Consider the following 14,904-nt stretch of genomic DNA (forward strand, 5'->3'; position numbering starts at 1 on the left):
CTTCAAACAGAAAGCTGCGCCACACGGACACAAAGAAATGTCACACAAAAATGACTTACTGTGGCCAAAGTGATATGTGTTTTTATCAATAATGACAGATGTAGGTGAAGTATGATTTGATTGTTAAAATTGAGGAATCTGAAGCTGTTTTAGTTGGACTTTCCTGCATGGTGACAGATTCATTGGTGAAAGTGCCAGTAAATGAGCAATAACCGATACCAGAGGAGAGGGTTGCATTTAACTAAGTCAATCATCACAAAATGCACAAATGTTTTTTTCTGATTTAGTTTTCCAGTTTTATGCGCTGATGACTGCAGTGCTGCTTGCAAAAAGAAACTAGAAATTTTCACAGCAGGCGACTGCAGATGAAACACACATAGACGGATAATTTGGCACTCAAAACTGGTAAAACTCTAAATCACCATGTGGCTATGATGCCACATGGTGATGAGGTGGAACATCACACTGACCCTCAATTACAGTACCTCAATACAGAATGAGACAAACAGCTAGACTGGATAGTAAGGGAACTTCAACAATAACATGGATTGATTGAACTGTGCTTCGAAATGGCAGGCACCACACAACACAGACACACATATATATACACAAATACAAACATTAAATTATCTTTCCAAAATGCCAAGACAGAGTTTTTCAAATAGCTTAATACAACCCATGTTCACATTTTCCTAACAAGTATCCTGTAGTGGATGTGTTAAGACTCTGACAAGTCTTCCCTGGTGGTGTGCTGGTGTGTCTTTGCCAGGTCAGCGAAATACTGATTCGGCATTTAATCTCAAATTATCTGTTTATACAGTCAGTTAATAGAAATGTATTCATCCATTCATTATCTAAACCTACTGATCCTGTGCGGGGGCTGGAGCCTATCCCAGCTGACATTGGACAACTGAATGAATGAATGAATGAATGAATGAATGAATGAATGAATGTGTTGCTTGTCCAGAGCAAGAATCTGGATAACATGCTTGAGGGAGCAGCACTTTAAGGACAGGAGGATCACCAAAGCTGTCCCTTAGCTGACTTCTCCAAACTCAAAAATATTCTTGTCCCTGTACAGCCTTGTCCCTCTTTCTCGTTCTAGGTCAAATAGAGTGCTCCCATCTACAGACATGCAACTGAAAGTTTGAGTTTCAAATCTTTCTTTTTATAGTGTCTCATATGTCTACATTTGTTTATGGGCTACAGTGCCGACAAACCAAAGAGTCCTCCAAAATATGCTGGTTGTCCTTTCCCTCTAAAGTGACACATTAGCTGTGATTACATGGACAATATTTGAGTGGAATGAGCGAAATCATTTTAAGGAGAGATTCCAACTTGACTGCTTACATTGAGGAAAAAGTAAAGTGATGCAGTAAGATGTGTATTTCAATGCCCTAAAGCATGTAAAGCAAGATTCACCTGGTCCATTCTGACATCATACACCAGCCAATAAGACACAGACACCTACAAAGTGACTGCCAAATGCAAGTATTGTTTGTAGTTTGTAAAACATGAAGACGAAAAAGTCGTTCAGGCAAAATCAGGCGGACTGATTATAAAAGTTGATATTCTATTGTTGTAGGTGATACTTCCTCTATGGGATTTACTTATGGATATCTCTAGGTGATTTGATCTACTTTGATACTCCAGACTGAATTACTATTATTTAATAACAATAATGATATTATCGTGATATCTCTAGAAAATGTATGCATCGAGGTTTGATATCTAAACTTTCCTAAAAGCAGAGGAAAGCCATTTAAAAATCAGTGACATCATCACAATGAAAGGTCTATGGGCCAAGCTTGAACTGCACATATTCAGTGGGCCGCATAACCAGGAAGTAAACCTGGAAGCTAGAAAATTTTTCCGGCGGATGCGCCAGGCGAGCAATTCTCATTGGACTGAGTAGACGGCATCTTTGCTCTCAGTGTGAAGTTCTATTATTAGATCTATGGGTTGAAAAAAACACTTGCAGAGCTAAGGAGGACACGTGGTGGGCGGTACCTGCTCAGGCCTGTGACAATTAACCAATCAGAGCAGCCTGGGCCCTAAAACTGAATGTTCAGACAGAGGGTGAATAGAGGTGCTGCAGCCATGGACAGTATCAGAAAATTTTGTTTTTTCAACATTAAAGCCTTGTTTTCTGATAGATAACCAAAGTAAACTATGAGCCTGTAATTGGGCATGATATGGGACCTCTAAAGTCCTCCTCCATGCAAACGTGTTTTACTTCGCTTGGACTTTTTGACCTTTGCTGTGCAGAATGATGTGTTTTATGTGTGTATAATCAGGTTTTTACAGTCTTGTAGGGATAACATTTCTCCTTGCTTTTTATTGTTTATCTACAAGCTTGATTTTGGGACAGTTGTGGTCTGCAACTTTACAGAAATGTGATGACGAAACTGCACATGCACAGGACTTTTCACCAAGGTAGAAAACATATAGGGCATCAGACAATCATATCAAAATATCATTGATTTTATGTCTTAGAACATGTCTGGAGGAGATTGTTGAGCATTCTACAGAAATGATTTATTGCTCATGTCAGCTAAAGACACACATGACAAACCACATACTTTCCTGGTGCAAAGGATAAGATTATTGCCTTTTATTTGGCTGTGCTACGTGTTAGTATTTTTGAGAGGCGTGGTATGGCAAGTTTTTCCCCACTCGAATGGAGGGCCTAAGGACAGAGGATGTCATTCACTCTTTTTTAATCAACATACTTGGGGAATAAAGTTGATTGCTATTCTGAATATCACCAATTATAAAAGTTTGTTATATTTACACTTTTGTGCTGTTTTTTGTCAAAGAGTTACTTCTGTCAGAAGGAGTCATGCATAATCTTCTACACTCTCAGGTTAGGTTATTTGATGAGACAAATGGGTGTTTTTGTTATTTATTTTCCCCTTCATTTATTATTAATAGCACATTCTTGCTGTTTGCCATAATAATGATACCTGAGAGGGGCTCCAGGGGACAGAGTGCAGCACTGTGCAGTACTTATAAATGAGAAAGTACAAATGTGCTTTGAATATATTAAGGGACTCTGAAGCACATCATTTAAACACTGCTGTGATGTGAGCACCGGGACGTGACAATGATTTGTGTCTTTTGTTTTTCTTCAGACAGAAGTTCAGAAATACCATGGCTGCTGTCTGGAGCTAGACTTGACTGTTATCTTATTAGATATAGTGTATTTTGTTTATCTGTGTGTGATGTCTGGGCTCCTATGTGAGGAGTAGGTGAGGTCAAGGATCAAAGCAACAGAGCAAAAAAGAGAGAGGAAAACCGGATAAATCACAGATGTTGAAGACTTTCAGGCCTGCGTGCATTTCTAAGGATCAGACTGAAGCAAATACTTGGATACAGTGTGTCAGACTTCTGTCTCCTTCTGTCACACGAAGTGCCAGCAGAACATGAATTCTTCTTAAACTTAGCACAACAACAACATTCCCCAAGATGGCTATTGTGGGAGAAATCACATTGTCCCTCAAAATCTTTGGTGTCATTTCAATCCATAGTCAATTACTCAGGCTGAGCAGCCTGCCATTTCTCCACGTCAATCATTCTGTGCGAGTGTCTTTAGATATGACAGCAGGCTGAGAGCTACAGCACAACACTGGAAAAGCAGATCAGGTGCGATGGCGTTAAATGAGAACATTTTACACACTCTCCTTCCTGTTCTCACAGATAATTAACGCTGTCAAATTTGTTCAAATTACTATGTTTGTGCTTTTTGAGCATGCCCCAATTGTTTTCTAATTGAGTTCCTGATGCACCCTCCCTCTCTCCTCGCAGAGTATGAATCATGGAATAATTTTATGCTTTTTAAAGAGCGCTTCTGTGACACAAGCACGTCCATACAATTCATCACGTAATGGTCAATCTATCATGTGAGTGGGGATGGAGATGAATGTACATTCACACACATTAACATTCTGCATTCGCCGGTTTGTCCTTTGTAGAAATACAGTCTGGTCATACTGTCTTCCTTACTGATCCCTCCAGTTATCGACCATGGCGACAGAGACTGCACCACACAGGTGCAAAGAAATGTCACACAAAAATGATTTGCTGTGGCAAAGAGTGATTTCTGCTTTCTATCTTTAATGACAGGTGTAGGGAAAATATTAGTTTAATGTCAAATGTGAGTACATCTGAAGCCGTTTAATTGAAAGGCAATGCATCTGTGAGGTGGTCTTGCATGTTGACTCATTGGTGATTGATTGGAGAAAATCAACAAACCACCAAGATTAGAAAAAAGCCTTTACAATCTCTGTACTGTATGGGTAAAAACCATTTTGTACACCATTAATGACTTACAGGCAGCATTTTATTCAAGGACCTTCCTCTTGCATGGGTATTATGCAGGTATATAATATTTTCTATGGTATTGTGTTAATTGAATATATTCTGAATGTTGGAGACAACAAGAGATGGTCTTACAGGCTCCATTTGTTGCAGCCTCCACTTGGTCAATAAATCCTTTCCTCAAAAAAGCGCAGCAGCTGAAATGTTAGATATTTTAACAAAAAAAGATTGTAGTTTTAAGATATGTGCAAATATGAGTCGCCTGTCTATTCCTAAATGTGTTACAGGTGTTACACTTCAATAAATTTGTATTAAACAGCACCATTCCTTGGAGCTGACATGAGGTAGAAACCCATCAACCTGAAGACAGTGTGAATTACAAAGATTCCTGGATGAAATAACAACACATTTCGTCATTCATGTTCCATTGTTCATTTCCACTGAGAGTTTAAAACAAACACATCCTTTGAAGGTAGAAAGAACATCAGTCTTTAGTCGTCTCCCTCTCCACCAGACTGTCAGTCTTCAAACAAGTTATTTTGTTGTTTCTCCCTCCCTCCCGTTCTCTTCATATGTACTAGTGATGTATAATATAATATTTACCTCCAAAATGTAGTGGAGTGGACGTATAAAGTAGCAGAAAATGGAAGCACTCAAGTAAAGTAAAAATTGTACTAAAGGGCAGTACTTGAGTAAATCTACTTGATTACATTCCATCACTGAGAGCCACAGAGTTGGAGAAAGCCTTGATTATAAAACAAACAGGGTCCAATTAAAGCAACAGGAGTAAAATGCAGGATTGACCTTGTTTCTTTTAGTCAGACTAGTTTAACCTGAAATGAATGGTGTAATAATTCCAGCACGATCAAAGAAGACATCTATCAGGATTTCACATTGATTGCATTGATACCATGATGAAAAGTATTGTTAACCTTGTCTAATTGTCTTAAACACCTCTGTGAGTGCAACATAATCACTGCCTCATTCAGTAAAGCATGAAATGATCATCTCAATAGCGCAGTTCAGTACCTGAGTTTAATGGGACTGGAGTGCTGGAAGCTGAAGTTTCTGGAAGTTAAGCTGGGGCACCATCTGCTGGAAAAATATAATAAGACATGTTGTGAAGAATCTGACAATGACAAAATGAAATATCTGGCCCAACACAACACTACAACATTTTTGTTTTTCATCAGCAGGATAGGTTTGGGACAGTTTCCAGCATTTAAATGATCTGTTGAACCACATTTTTGATTCCTGGTCTGCCGCCCACTTCCATGTGTGACCACATGTAACAGTTTCTGGCCAGTGTTTTCTTTCATAATGCAGCATTGATATTGTTTCATAATCATTTTGTGCTGATAATTATGTTTTTTTTTTCATATTTATGAAGCAATTCATTTCCATTTGCTTTTTTTTGCCAGAGAAGGCAAAGTACAGGGATTAACTACGGAACAGGTGCAGTACGTGATCAAAAAGAAAAGATTGCTGGATAGAAGAATGTAATCCCTGACATGGTTGATTTATTGTACTGGACAAGAAACACATATTATCATTCATGGCAAATGAAAAAACAACAAAAATCTGATTAAAATGCGGTAACATTTTGCATTCTCATTCTAGAATAACACGGCAAATATCACTGCATTTATGATGCATTTATGTGTAAGCATGACTTCAGTGCTGTAACTGTTAAAGTAGGAGCTAATTTTGATGCTGCTGGGTAGCATGATGTATGATAATACATCAGGATTTATTTGTTGATGACATTTTGTGTAAAAAACCTATCTACAGCTTGGTATACAGTATAAATACAGTAGAGTAAATGGTGCATTATGTGCCTCTCAATCATAGTAGACCACCACTGACAGATTACCTTTTCTAGAATCCTGCCTATTTCTATGCAGATCTGAGTCACTTAAAACATTATAAGTGCCCATTTTACACATTTAGTACTGAGATTTGATTACTGCCAATTTATTGAGGAAAAAGATTAGTTATGAATATTATAATCTACATTTTAAACTGGAGTGAGGGACTTGCAGCAGGCCACCAGCACCTGATGACCAGAACATGCATATCCAATATACTTTCAACTTATATTAAGGTCATTTAAGGACTTTATGATGCCACTATGTTCACCAGAATGGACTACGAGCCCCCTGGTGGAGAGGAGGAGGGAAAAAAGGAAGTCTTAAAATGTGGAGACAAAACACTCCAAACAGGAAAGGCATGTGAGCCTCCTGTTTAATTCAGGCATTTTGTAGTATAACCCCATGCTAAAAATACATTTCTTTCACTGACTCTGAGTTACAAAAGTGTGTTAAATATCTGAAAGTGTAGTATTATAGGTTTTCTGTCTTTCAGTTGATTAGTGATTGCATTTTCCTGGTCAAAATATCCCAGCAAATGCAATTTACATTTGTTTATGGAATGTAACTCAGCTCATTGCATTGTATATGAGTTTTATGTTTTGATATTTGCATTTATTTCAGTGAAAGATATAAAAAATAAAAACAAATATGAGGAGATACAGCAAAATCCAGGAACCTTATTATTTTCCATGACCAATATGTGGAATTTCATGGTTGGAAAAGGATTATTCTGTAAAAAATTAAAGTCAGGCAATTTATTTAATTGCATCATAAAAGAAAGCCCCTGGTGTCTGAAGCTAAACAAGACATACAGTATTGTAAATTGGGGAGAGTTCAGTTTGGCTTCTAGGCAAGCCATTCCTTCTCTTTCTTATTGGAGCATATCCTATAAATTAATCATATAAAAATTGTAATTTACACGTTATATTTATTGATATACAACAACAAAAAAAGCATGTTTTAAAGCTATTGATGCCTCGTGTTCACCAAATTCTGGATACAGCGAGTAAATGCTTTGTTGCTGTTTCATTATTAATGGCCGTCGTGTTTTAAATTAATATTGGACTTCTCCTTCGGGCTCCTTCGATTCCTTCGATAAGCAAACTTGTGATCACGAGCAGAAGCAGCGTAATGACATTTGTACGTGACGACGCACAGGGATGACGCACGTATTATAAAGCCCTGTTTTCTGACGTCAGCGGCCTCTTCCCTGCCTATGCCCTCGTGAGGTGGGCAGCGTAAAAATTTCCTGTCTGTTTTCGCCACTAAGCGAATCCAAAACCATCCGCCAACATGGTGAGTTTCTCTCATTTTTTCTGAGTAATTAATGAGTTGTGGGACACACAAGGTGCCTTCGACGTTAGTATTTATAATTTTGCATGGACACTTTGACGGATGCTATGCTACTTGCTTGTCATATCTATGGATCGGGCTTTGATCAAAATGGCAGCCATTTCGTTGTCTGTAACGTTATCCGTTATATGTAATTAAAGGAATAAACTTCTGAATTGTTGCTGAATTCTTGGCTTTTTTACCTCTTTTAAAACATGTTCTGAAAAGGCGATATGCCGGTCGGCCCTTTTGTACAGGTTGAAATGGCTGACGTTGGGAGCCAGTGCTGTTAGCTAACTTTTACCATTGGTGGCCGTTTTGTAATCCAACGTTGGGTGTTTTCTTTGAATTTCTTGCTCAGATCAAGATGAACGTAGTTGTACCAGGACACACGTATTTAAAAAAGGCAGTCTGGGTGTAGGGTTAGCGATATGAGTTTGACGTTGTAAGGGGTAGAGGGGGGGGGATGACTTGCCGGCATTTAGCGTTTCTGGCCCGCCCGGCTAGTTTAGCTTTCAAGCCAGTGTTAGCATCTAGCATAGTGTCAAAGTCTGTACACGTGGCCTACAAGAGCCGACACACCGTGCCGGCTATTAACTTGGTTCAACGTATTTATACCAACTATTATTCAATTGTCATCTTAGTCAAAATATCAGTTGTTCACCGGCTGTACTGTGAAACATCGACAGGGAGCTGTTATATATTTCGGCTCAGTGTAGATGACGGTAACGTCACAGCTGATGTGATGCTGATGGCGGACACAACGCCCTGGTGGAAGTGCAGCACAGTTAACGTTGCGTCAGCAGCAATTTTCGATAAGCTGTGGGGGCAGTGAGTGTGAAGCCAAGTTAAATAACAATCGTGTGCGCACTAAACAAATGACAATATGATAATCCGTGGCCGTAAGTTATAAAAACTGGAAGATGCACAGCCAATGTATTTTAAGACTCTTTTGCTACGTGTGCACTGATTTGTTTGTGTTTTCTCTTTTCGTGAATGCACTAACCTGATTTTGCCCCCTCAGGTGAACTTTACCGTAGACCAGATCCGTGCCATCATGGACAAGAAGGCCAACATCCGTAACATGTCTGTGATTGCGCACGTAGACCACGGAAAGTCAACCCTGACAGACTCGCTTGTGTCGAAGGCTGGCATCATTGCCTCAGCTCGTGCTGGAGAGACCCGTTTCACAGACACAAGGAAAGATGAACAGGAACGTTGTATCACCATCAAGTCTACGTAAGTGTCTAGTCATATTTGCAACTGCACTCTTATACTGTCTCATCTCTACTGTGTTTGCAGTGTAGAGTTTTGTAGCAAGCAGATGATTAACATAAATGGTGGTGTGGGCATACTTTTTTTTTTTTTTTGTTCATGCAGCACCTTCCCAATTTAGTCAAAACACGCTTGAGTGATAATTTGTTCCAACACCTAATAGTTGTCTAAGTGGATTTGCTTTTACTCTAAATCACACATGTGGTTATGTCATGGCTTAAGATTTAGCAAAGTATGCTGTTTGTTTTGAATATCAACATAACTTTAACTACTGTTCTGCTATTCTACTACTGTTAAGTATAAAAACCAATTGGCAGATTTCTAAAACTTGCATTTGGGAAGTCATTAGGTTTCGTCAGTGCTATATTGTAAAGCATTGTATGGAAGACCTTTTGTGAATAGGAAACTGTTTGGATGGCATTCCTCGATTGGGAGGAAGAACACATTAAGTGGCATTTTTTATTTTGACATCTGACTTTGTCTAACAAATTGTTCCAACTTGCAGCGCCATCTCCCTGTTCTACGAGCTGGGCGATAATGACTTGGCCTTCATTAAGCAGGCCAAGGATGGCAATGGCTTCTTGATCAACCTGATTGACTCACCAGGGCACGTTGACTTCTCCTCTGAGGTGACTGCTGCCCTCCGTGTCACTGATGGAGCCCTGGTTGTGGTGGACTGTGTGTCTGGTAAGGCCATGGCTGACCAATCCTCAGCAACATAAATGCCTAATGCAGAATATATGCTTGTCTTGGCTAATAGGTAGTTTGATCATAATTGACTCCAAAAATATCTCGAATGTTTTTCTTATGAGAAGCTTGTTCCATTTAAATGCATGTGCAGCAGGAAAACCTGAGGTGCTAATTTACAAAATAATCAGAAGTGATATGTTAACAATCAGACAAATAGTGTGAAATTGGACTGACAACCTGATCACCTTTCTGTACATTAAACTATCATTGTGTATCCCTGCCAGGTGTCTGTGTGCAAACTGAGACAGTGCTCCGTCAGGCCATTGGTGAGCGCATCAAGCCAGTCCTGATGATGAACAAGATGGACCGTGCCTTACTGGAGTTGCAGCTTGAAGCTGAAGACCTTTACCAGACTTTCCAGCGTATTGTTGAGTCGGTCAACGTCATCATCTCCACCTATGGAGAAGATGAGGATGGACCTATGGGCAACCTCCAGGTGAGTGGCTTCCTGAACCACTTTGAACTCTGCTTTACCCTGAGACAGTAAATTTCAAACATCTGGCAGAATTTGCAGGATAAAAGCCCCTGAAAGGAGACTCAAAATCAATATTTTTCTTTAAGCTTTTGTCTAAAGTAAAATACTCATCAATTATCAACATGATTAAATAAATTTCTTTTAAAGATTCTCATTCGTACTGATATCCTAATGTGGTGTCATGAATTCTCCTAGATCGATCCAACCATGGGAACTGTTGGCTTTGGCTCTGGACTCCATGGCTGGGCTTTCACCCTGAAGCAGTTTGCTGAGATGTATGCAGCCAAGTTTGCTGCCAAGGGCAACACCCAGATGTCACCAGCTGAGCACTGCAAGAAGGTGGAAGACATGATGAGGAAGCTGTGGGGTGATAGGTGAGTCTCTTAAGCAGAGCTTGATTAGCAAATGAAAGCACATGTGATTGGGGAATGGGATGCAGAGGGGTAAGATGCACATATAAGATGGATTTAAGCATAGAAAATGACTTGTTTTAAAATGTTTGTAGAAGTTTGTCTGACAGCTGTATTGGTAAATCTTAACACAATGTTTGTATACTCAAGGTATTTCGACCAGAGCAATGGAAAGTTCCTGAAGAGTCCTACAGGAGCTGACGGCACCAAGTGCCCCCGCACCTTTGTTGCCCTCATCCTGGACCCCATCTTCAAGGTAACAAGATTTGGAGTTTATTTAAATGTTCTTCAGCACAGACATACATTTCCTAATTGGGTAATTGAGTGTCGGCAAATGTTTTTTGTTCAAACTCAACTGTGTGCCTGAAAGTGATGACTTAAACATTCTTCACTTTGACCTGAGTAACCAGTGATGATATTTTTCCGTCTGAGAAGGGCACAAAAGTTGGTTTACTGAAACTTTCTTGGCTGGGCCGTGTTAAATTGCAGCCTACTAATTCAAAATGACTTCCATTGTAGGTGTTTGATGCCATCATGAACTTCAAGAAGGACGAAACCGCCAAACTGATCACGAAGCTGGAAGTCAAGTTGGATACTGAAGACAAGGAAAAGGAGGGCAAGCCTCTTCTGAAGGCTGTGATGCGCCGCTGGCTGCCTGCAGGAGAGGCTCTTCTGCAGATGATCACCATCCACCTGCCTTCCCCCGTCACTGCCCAAAAGTACCGTTGTGACCTGCTTTATGAAGGACCCCCCGATGATGAGGCTGCTATGGGTATGACATTTACCTTAGTTTTGATCATGAACAGGAATTGAAGGTTGTAACATCCACAGCACATGCATGATTTCAGCAATTCCTCTTGGGGATACCTTGGCAGGGCAGCGAGGCAGATGTGGCTTGGATTTGTTGTGGTTCTTGGAGTCAAACTGTCCATTTTTTGTTTTTAATCAGGTATCAAGAACTGTGACCCCAAGGCTCCTTTGATGGTGTACATCTCAAAGATGGTCCCCACCAATGACAAGGGTCGCTTCTATGCATTTGGCCGTGTGTTCTCTGGGTCTGTCTCCACTGGTCTGAAAGTGCGCATTATGGGTCCAAACTATGTCCCTGGAAAGAAGGACGACCTCTACTTGAAGCCGATTCAGAGGTTGGTTGCAACATTTGGACTATCGATCAATAACTAGATATGTATTGGCTGGTATTGGGTATGTGTATTAAATTTATCAGATGTTGGTCACATCTAACTGTGTTGGTCTTTTCTAGGACCATTTTGATGATGGGTCGTTATGTTGAGCCCATTGAAGATGTGCCATGTGGTAACATCGTGGGTCTGGTTGGAGTGGACCAGTATCTCGTCAAGACCGGAACAATCACCACCTTCGAGCAAGCACACAACATGAGAGTGATGAAGTTCAGTGTCAGCCCTGTGGTGAGGGTTGCTGTGGAGGCTAAAAACCCTGCTGACCTGCCAAAACTGGTAGAGGGTCTGAAGCGTCTGTCCAAGTCTGATCCTATGGTGCAGTGCATCATTGAAGAATCTGGAGAACATATCGTCGCTGGTGCTGGAGAGCTCCATCTGGAGATTTGTCTGAAGGATCTGGAGGAGGATCATGCTTGCATTCCACTCAAGGTGATTAAAGCAACTATTGAGTGAACTGATGTTCTTCAGTAAAAACCCATTTACACCAATGAGTTTAATGTAAAATCTATATAAATCAAATGGATAAAAGATGTCTTTATTTTATCCCTCAAGGTGAACATTTCTGCATTGACACTTGTTTTCTTTTAGAAATCTGATCCAGTGGTGTCCTACAGAGAGACCGTGTCTGCAGAATCCAGTGTTATGTGTCTGTCTAAGTCACCCAACAAGCACAACCGTCTGTTCATGAAGGCCCGTCCCCTTGAAGAGGGCCTGCCTGAGGACATTGAGAAGGGTGACGTTAGCGCTCGCCAAGAGCTCAAGGCCCGTGCCCGCTACCTCGCTGACAAGTATGATTGGGATGTCGGTGAGGCCAGAAAGATCTGGTGCTTTGGACCTGATGGAACTGGCCCCAACATGTTGGTGGACGTCACCAAGGGAGTGCAGTACCTTAATGAGATCAAGGATAGTGTTGTGGCTGGCTTCCAGTGGGCAGTCAAGGAGGTAAGTGGTCAGCTAAAATGGTCTTGAGTTCCACTAAAATCTATCAAGTTAAATCATTGTATGTTCTTCCACCCAATGATCAATGTATATACTTATATTTCCTTTACAATTGGTGCCTCTGTGTTGTCTTTAGGGTGTCCTCTGTGAAGAGAACATGAGGGCCATTCGCTTCGACATCCATGATGTGACCCTGCATACAGATGCCATTCACCGTGGTGGTGGTCAGATTATTCCCACAGCTCGCAGAGCTCTGTACGCATGCGAGCTCACAGCTGAGCCCAGAATGATGGAGCCTGTCTACCTGGTGGAGGTCCAGGTAAGTGTCACTGGAGATGTAGTCTGTATTGTTTCTTCTAGTTACCTGAGCAGAGTTTAGCCTTAGGAATAAACCTTTCTTTAATTTTGACGTTGCTCAGACAATCAGACTTTTGCTTTCACAAACAATTTTCTTTGACTCAAAATCTCTTGTCTACTTTGCAGTGTCCTGCAGCAGCAGTCGGTGGAATCTATGGTGTGTTGAACAGAAGGCGTGGTCATGTGATTGAGGAGCTCAGTGTCATGGGAACACCGATGCGCCTTACCAAGGCCTACCTGCCTGTCATGGAGTCATTTGGTAAGTCGTCTTTTAACAAGGGATTCTGGCAGAGCAGCCAGTGTTAATTTTGTTGCTTGACGTTTTAGCTTAGTCTGACTTATTAGGGCAGCATTTTATTAACTTCAGTTAGCAAAACTAATGTCATTTCTATCTGAAAGAGATTAAAGCCATAGATTGAGTCATATGGAGATTAGTTATTCAAAAATGCTGTTTGAAGTTTTATCACACTAAAATTTCACTCACCTGTTTGTGGTCAAGTCTTGTATTCTTGTAGCTGACAGACTTCCTGTCCCAAATGTTTTGACAGGGCTAGGGCTGCTTTTGTTTTCAGTTGGATCATAGAAGTGGTCTTAAGTTTATTTAACTTGCAAGGAACTTGTCGCAACCCAAGATCCTTGCCTCTAATGCAACACGTACCTAGATAGTTTAACTTGGGGAGCTACTACTTAATGACCATGTCAAAAAGGAAAAAGATGAGGTGCTCAGTGTAATTTTACTTGAACCTTACAGACTTAAAACAGTCCACAAATGTTTAAAAGCCTTGGAAATGGTAGATGAAAAAATGTTCCCAGTGCAGTGGGTTGTATGAGTAATGGACAAATTGTGGTCGGTAAGTTTTGTCTTTATAAAAAAAATGGACCAATCATATAACTATGCGTGTTTTGTAGACATTCACATCTTTTTGTACCCTACAAACCCAGGCTGGGAAGCCATACCTATGTGATATTAAAAGCCCCTTTTTGACTAGAGGGGAAAATGAATGTCGTCTTCCACATTTGTTCCACTTTTTACCCATGAGGTAATGGAAGTTATTGAAACATACTTTGCTTTGTCTGTTCCCAGGTTTCACAGCTGACCTCCGTTCCAACACTGGTGGCCAGGCCTTCCCACAGTGTGTGTTTGACCATTGGCAGATCCTCGCTGGAGACCCAACTGACCCCGCCTCCAAGCCCGGTGTGGTTGTGACCGAGACACGCAAACGTAAGGGTCTCAAGGAAGGTATCCCAGCCTTGGACAACTACCTGGACAAATTGTAAAAGCTTGGGACCCCACGTGGCTTTTGCCTCATTCCTCCCCTTCCCAACAAATTATGTCTACATTGTGGGACCGGACTGTACAGAACAGTGAGCACTAATGTTTGCCAAAAGGATTGACGATAATGAATAAACACCTACAAAAATTGTAAACAATAAATAAAGGAAAATAAAAACTACTGGTTCAGGCTATTTTCTTTATGGGGCTAATCATGTGAAAGCTTTTAGACTTTTTCACTCCTGATTTCAAATGAATTGATTTTAAGGACAGCTGTACTGATGAAGCAAGTCAGACTGCTGAAGTGTCTTGGCTGACACAACAAGGTTTACAATATTTCCATAATGGGAGCATAAGACCATCTTGTTCACTGGTATGTGGCAAGGGTTTTTGCGGTGTGGTCAAATCTATTTTTTTTTTTTTTTTTTTTTTTGTGGATGAAACAAAATCTGCGATTTCATTCCGTTGTCGTCCTTCTGAAGATGCAGGAGTTGGGTGAATAGGCAGAGACCTAAAGGAAAAATGACAAGGTTACCAGAGATGCATTTCATTATGAGTTTAGTTTAGCTCTTTTTGCCAAACATTTGCAGGTATACAGTTAATTTTTTTTTCTCATTGTAAGGCGAGTCTTGAGACAAAACAAATGATTCTCACTGGTATTTTGATAGACAATTGTCAGTTTGATATTTTGTAGACCTGTTTG

At 40.5% G+C, this 14,904-nt stretch overlaps 1 protein-coding gene and 1 non-coding gene across 2 annotated transcripts; both read left to right on the forward strand.

The window, feature by feature from the left end:
* Positions 1-7,350: 7,350 nt before the first annotated feature.
* Positions 7,351-14,382, forward strand: LOC141005174 (elongation factor 2b-like). The gene is made up of 13 exons (XM_073476956.1): positions 7,351-7,487; positions 8,548-8,762; positions 9,304-9,485; positions 9,773-9,984; positions 10,219-10,397; positions 10,584-10,689; positions 10,953-11,205; positions 11,383-11,578; positions 11,695-12,061; positions 12,221-12,574; positions 12,708-12,890; positions 13,055-13,187; positions 14,013-14,382. The coding sequence occupies exons 1-13, from the start codon at positions 7,485-7,487 to the stop codon at positions 14,204-14,206; spliced, it is 2,577 nt and encodes an 858-aa protein (XP_073333057.1). The 5' UTR covers positions 7,351-7,484; the 3' UTR covers positions 14,207-14,382.
* On the forward strand, positions 10,799-10,866 carry LOC141005471 (small nucleolar RNA SNORD37). Its single transcript, XR_012179863.1, has one exon. It is a non-coding gene; the product is annotated as a small nucleolar RNA SNORD37 (small nucleolar RNA).
* Positions 14,383-14,904: the final 522 nt, after the last annotated feature.

The sequence above is a fragment of the Pagrus major genome, chromosome 11, assembly GCF_040436345.1.
Source record: "Pagrus major chromosome 11, Pma_NU_1.0".
NCBI lineage: Eukaryota > Metazoa > Chordata > Actinopteri > Spariformes > Sparidae > Pagrus > Pagrus major.

Coding starts and splice junctions, on each gene's coding strand:
- LOC141005174 (XM_073476956.1), top strand. Junction 12,891..13,054: donor TCTACCTGGTGGAGGTCCAG/GTAAGTGTCACT, acceptor TCTACTTTGCAG/TGTCCTGCAGCAGCAGTCGG. Junction 13,188..14,012: donor GCCTGTCATGGAGTCATTTG/GTAAGTCGTCTT, acceptor GTCTGTTCCCAG/GTTTCACAGCTGACCTCCGT.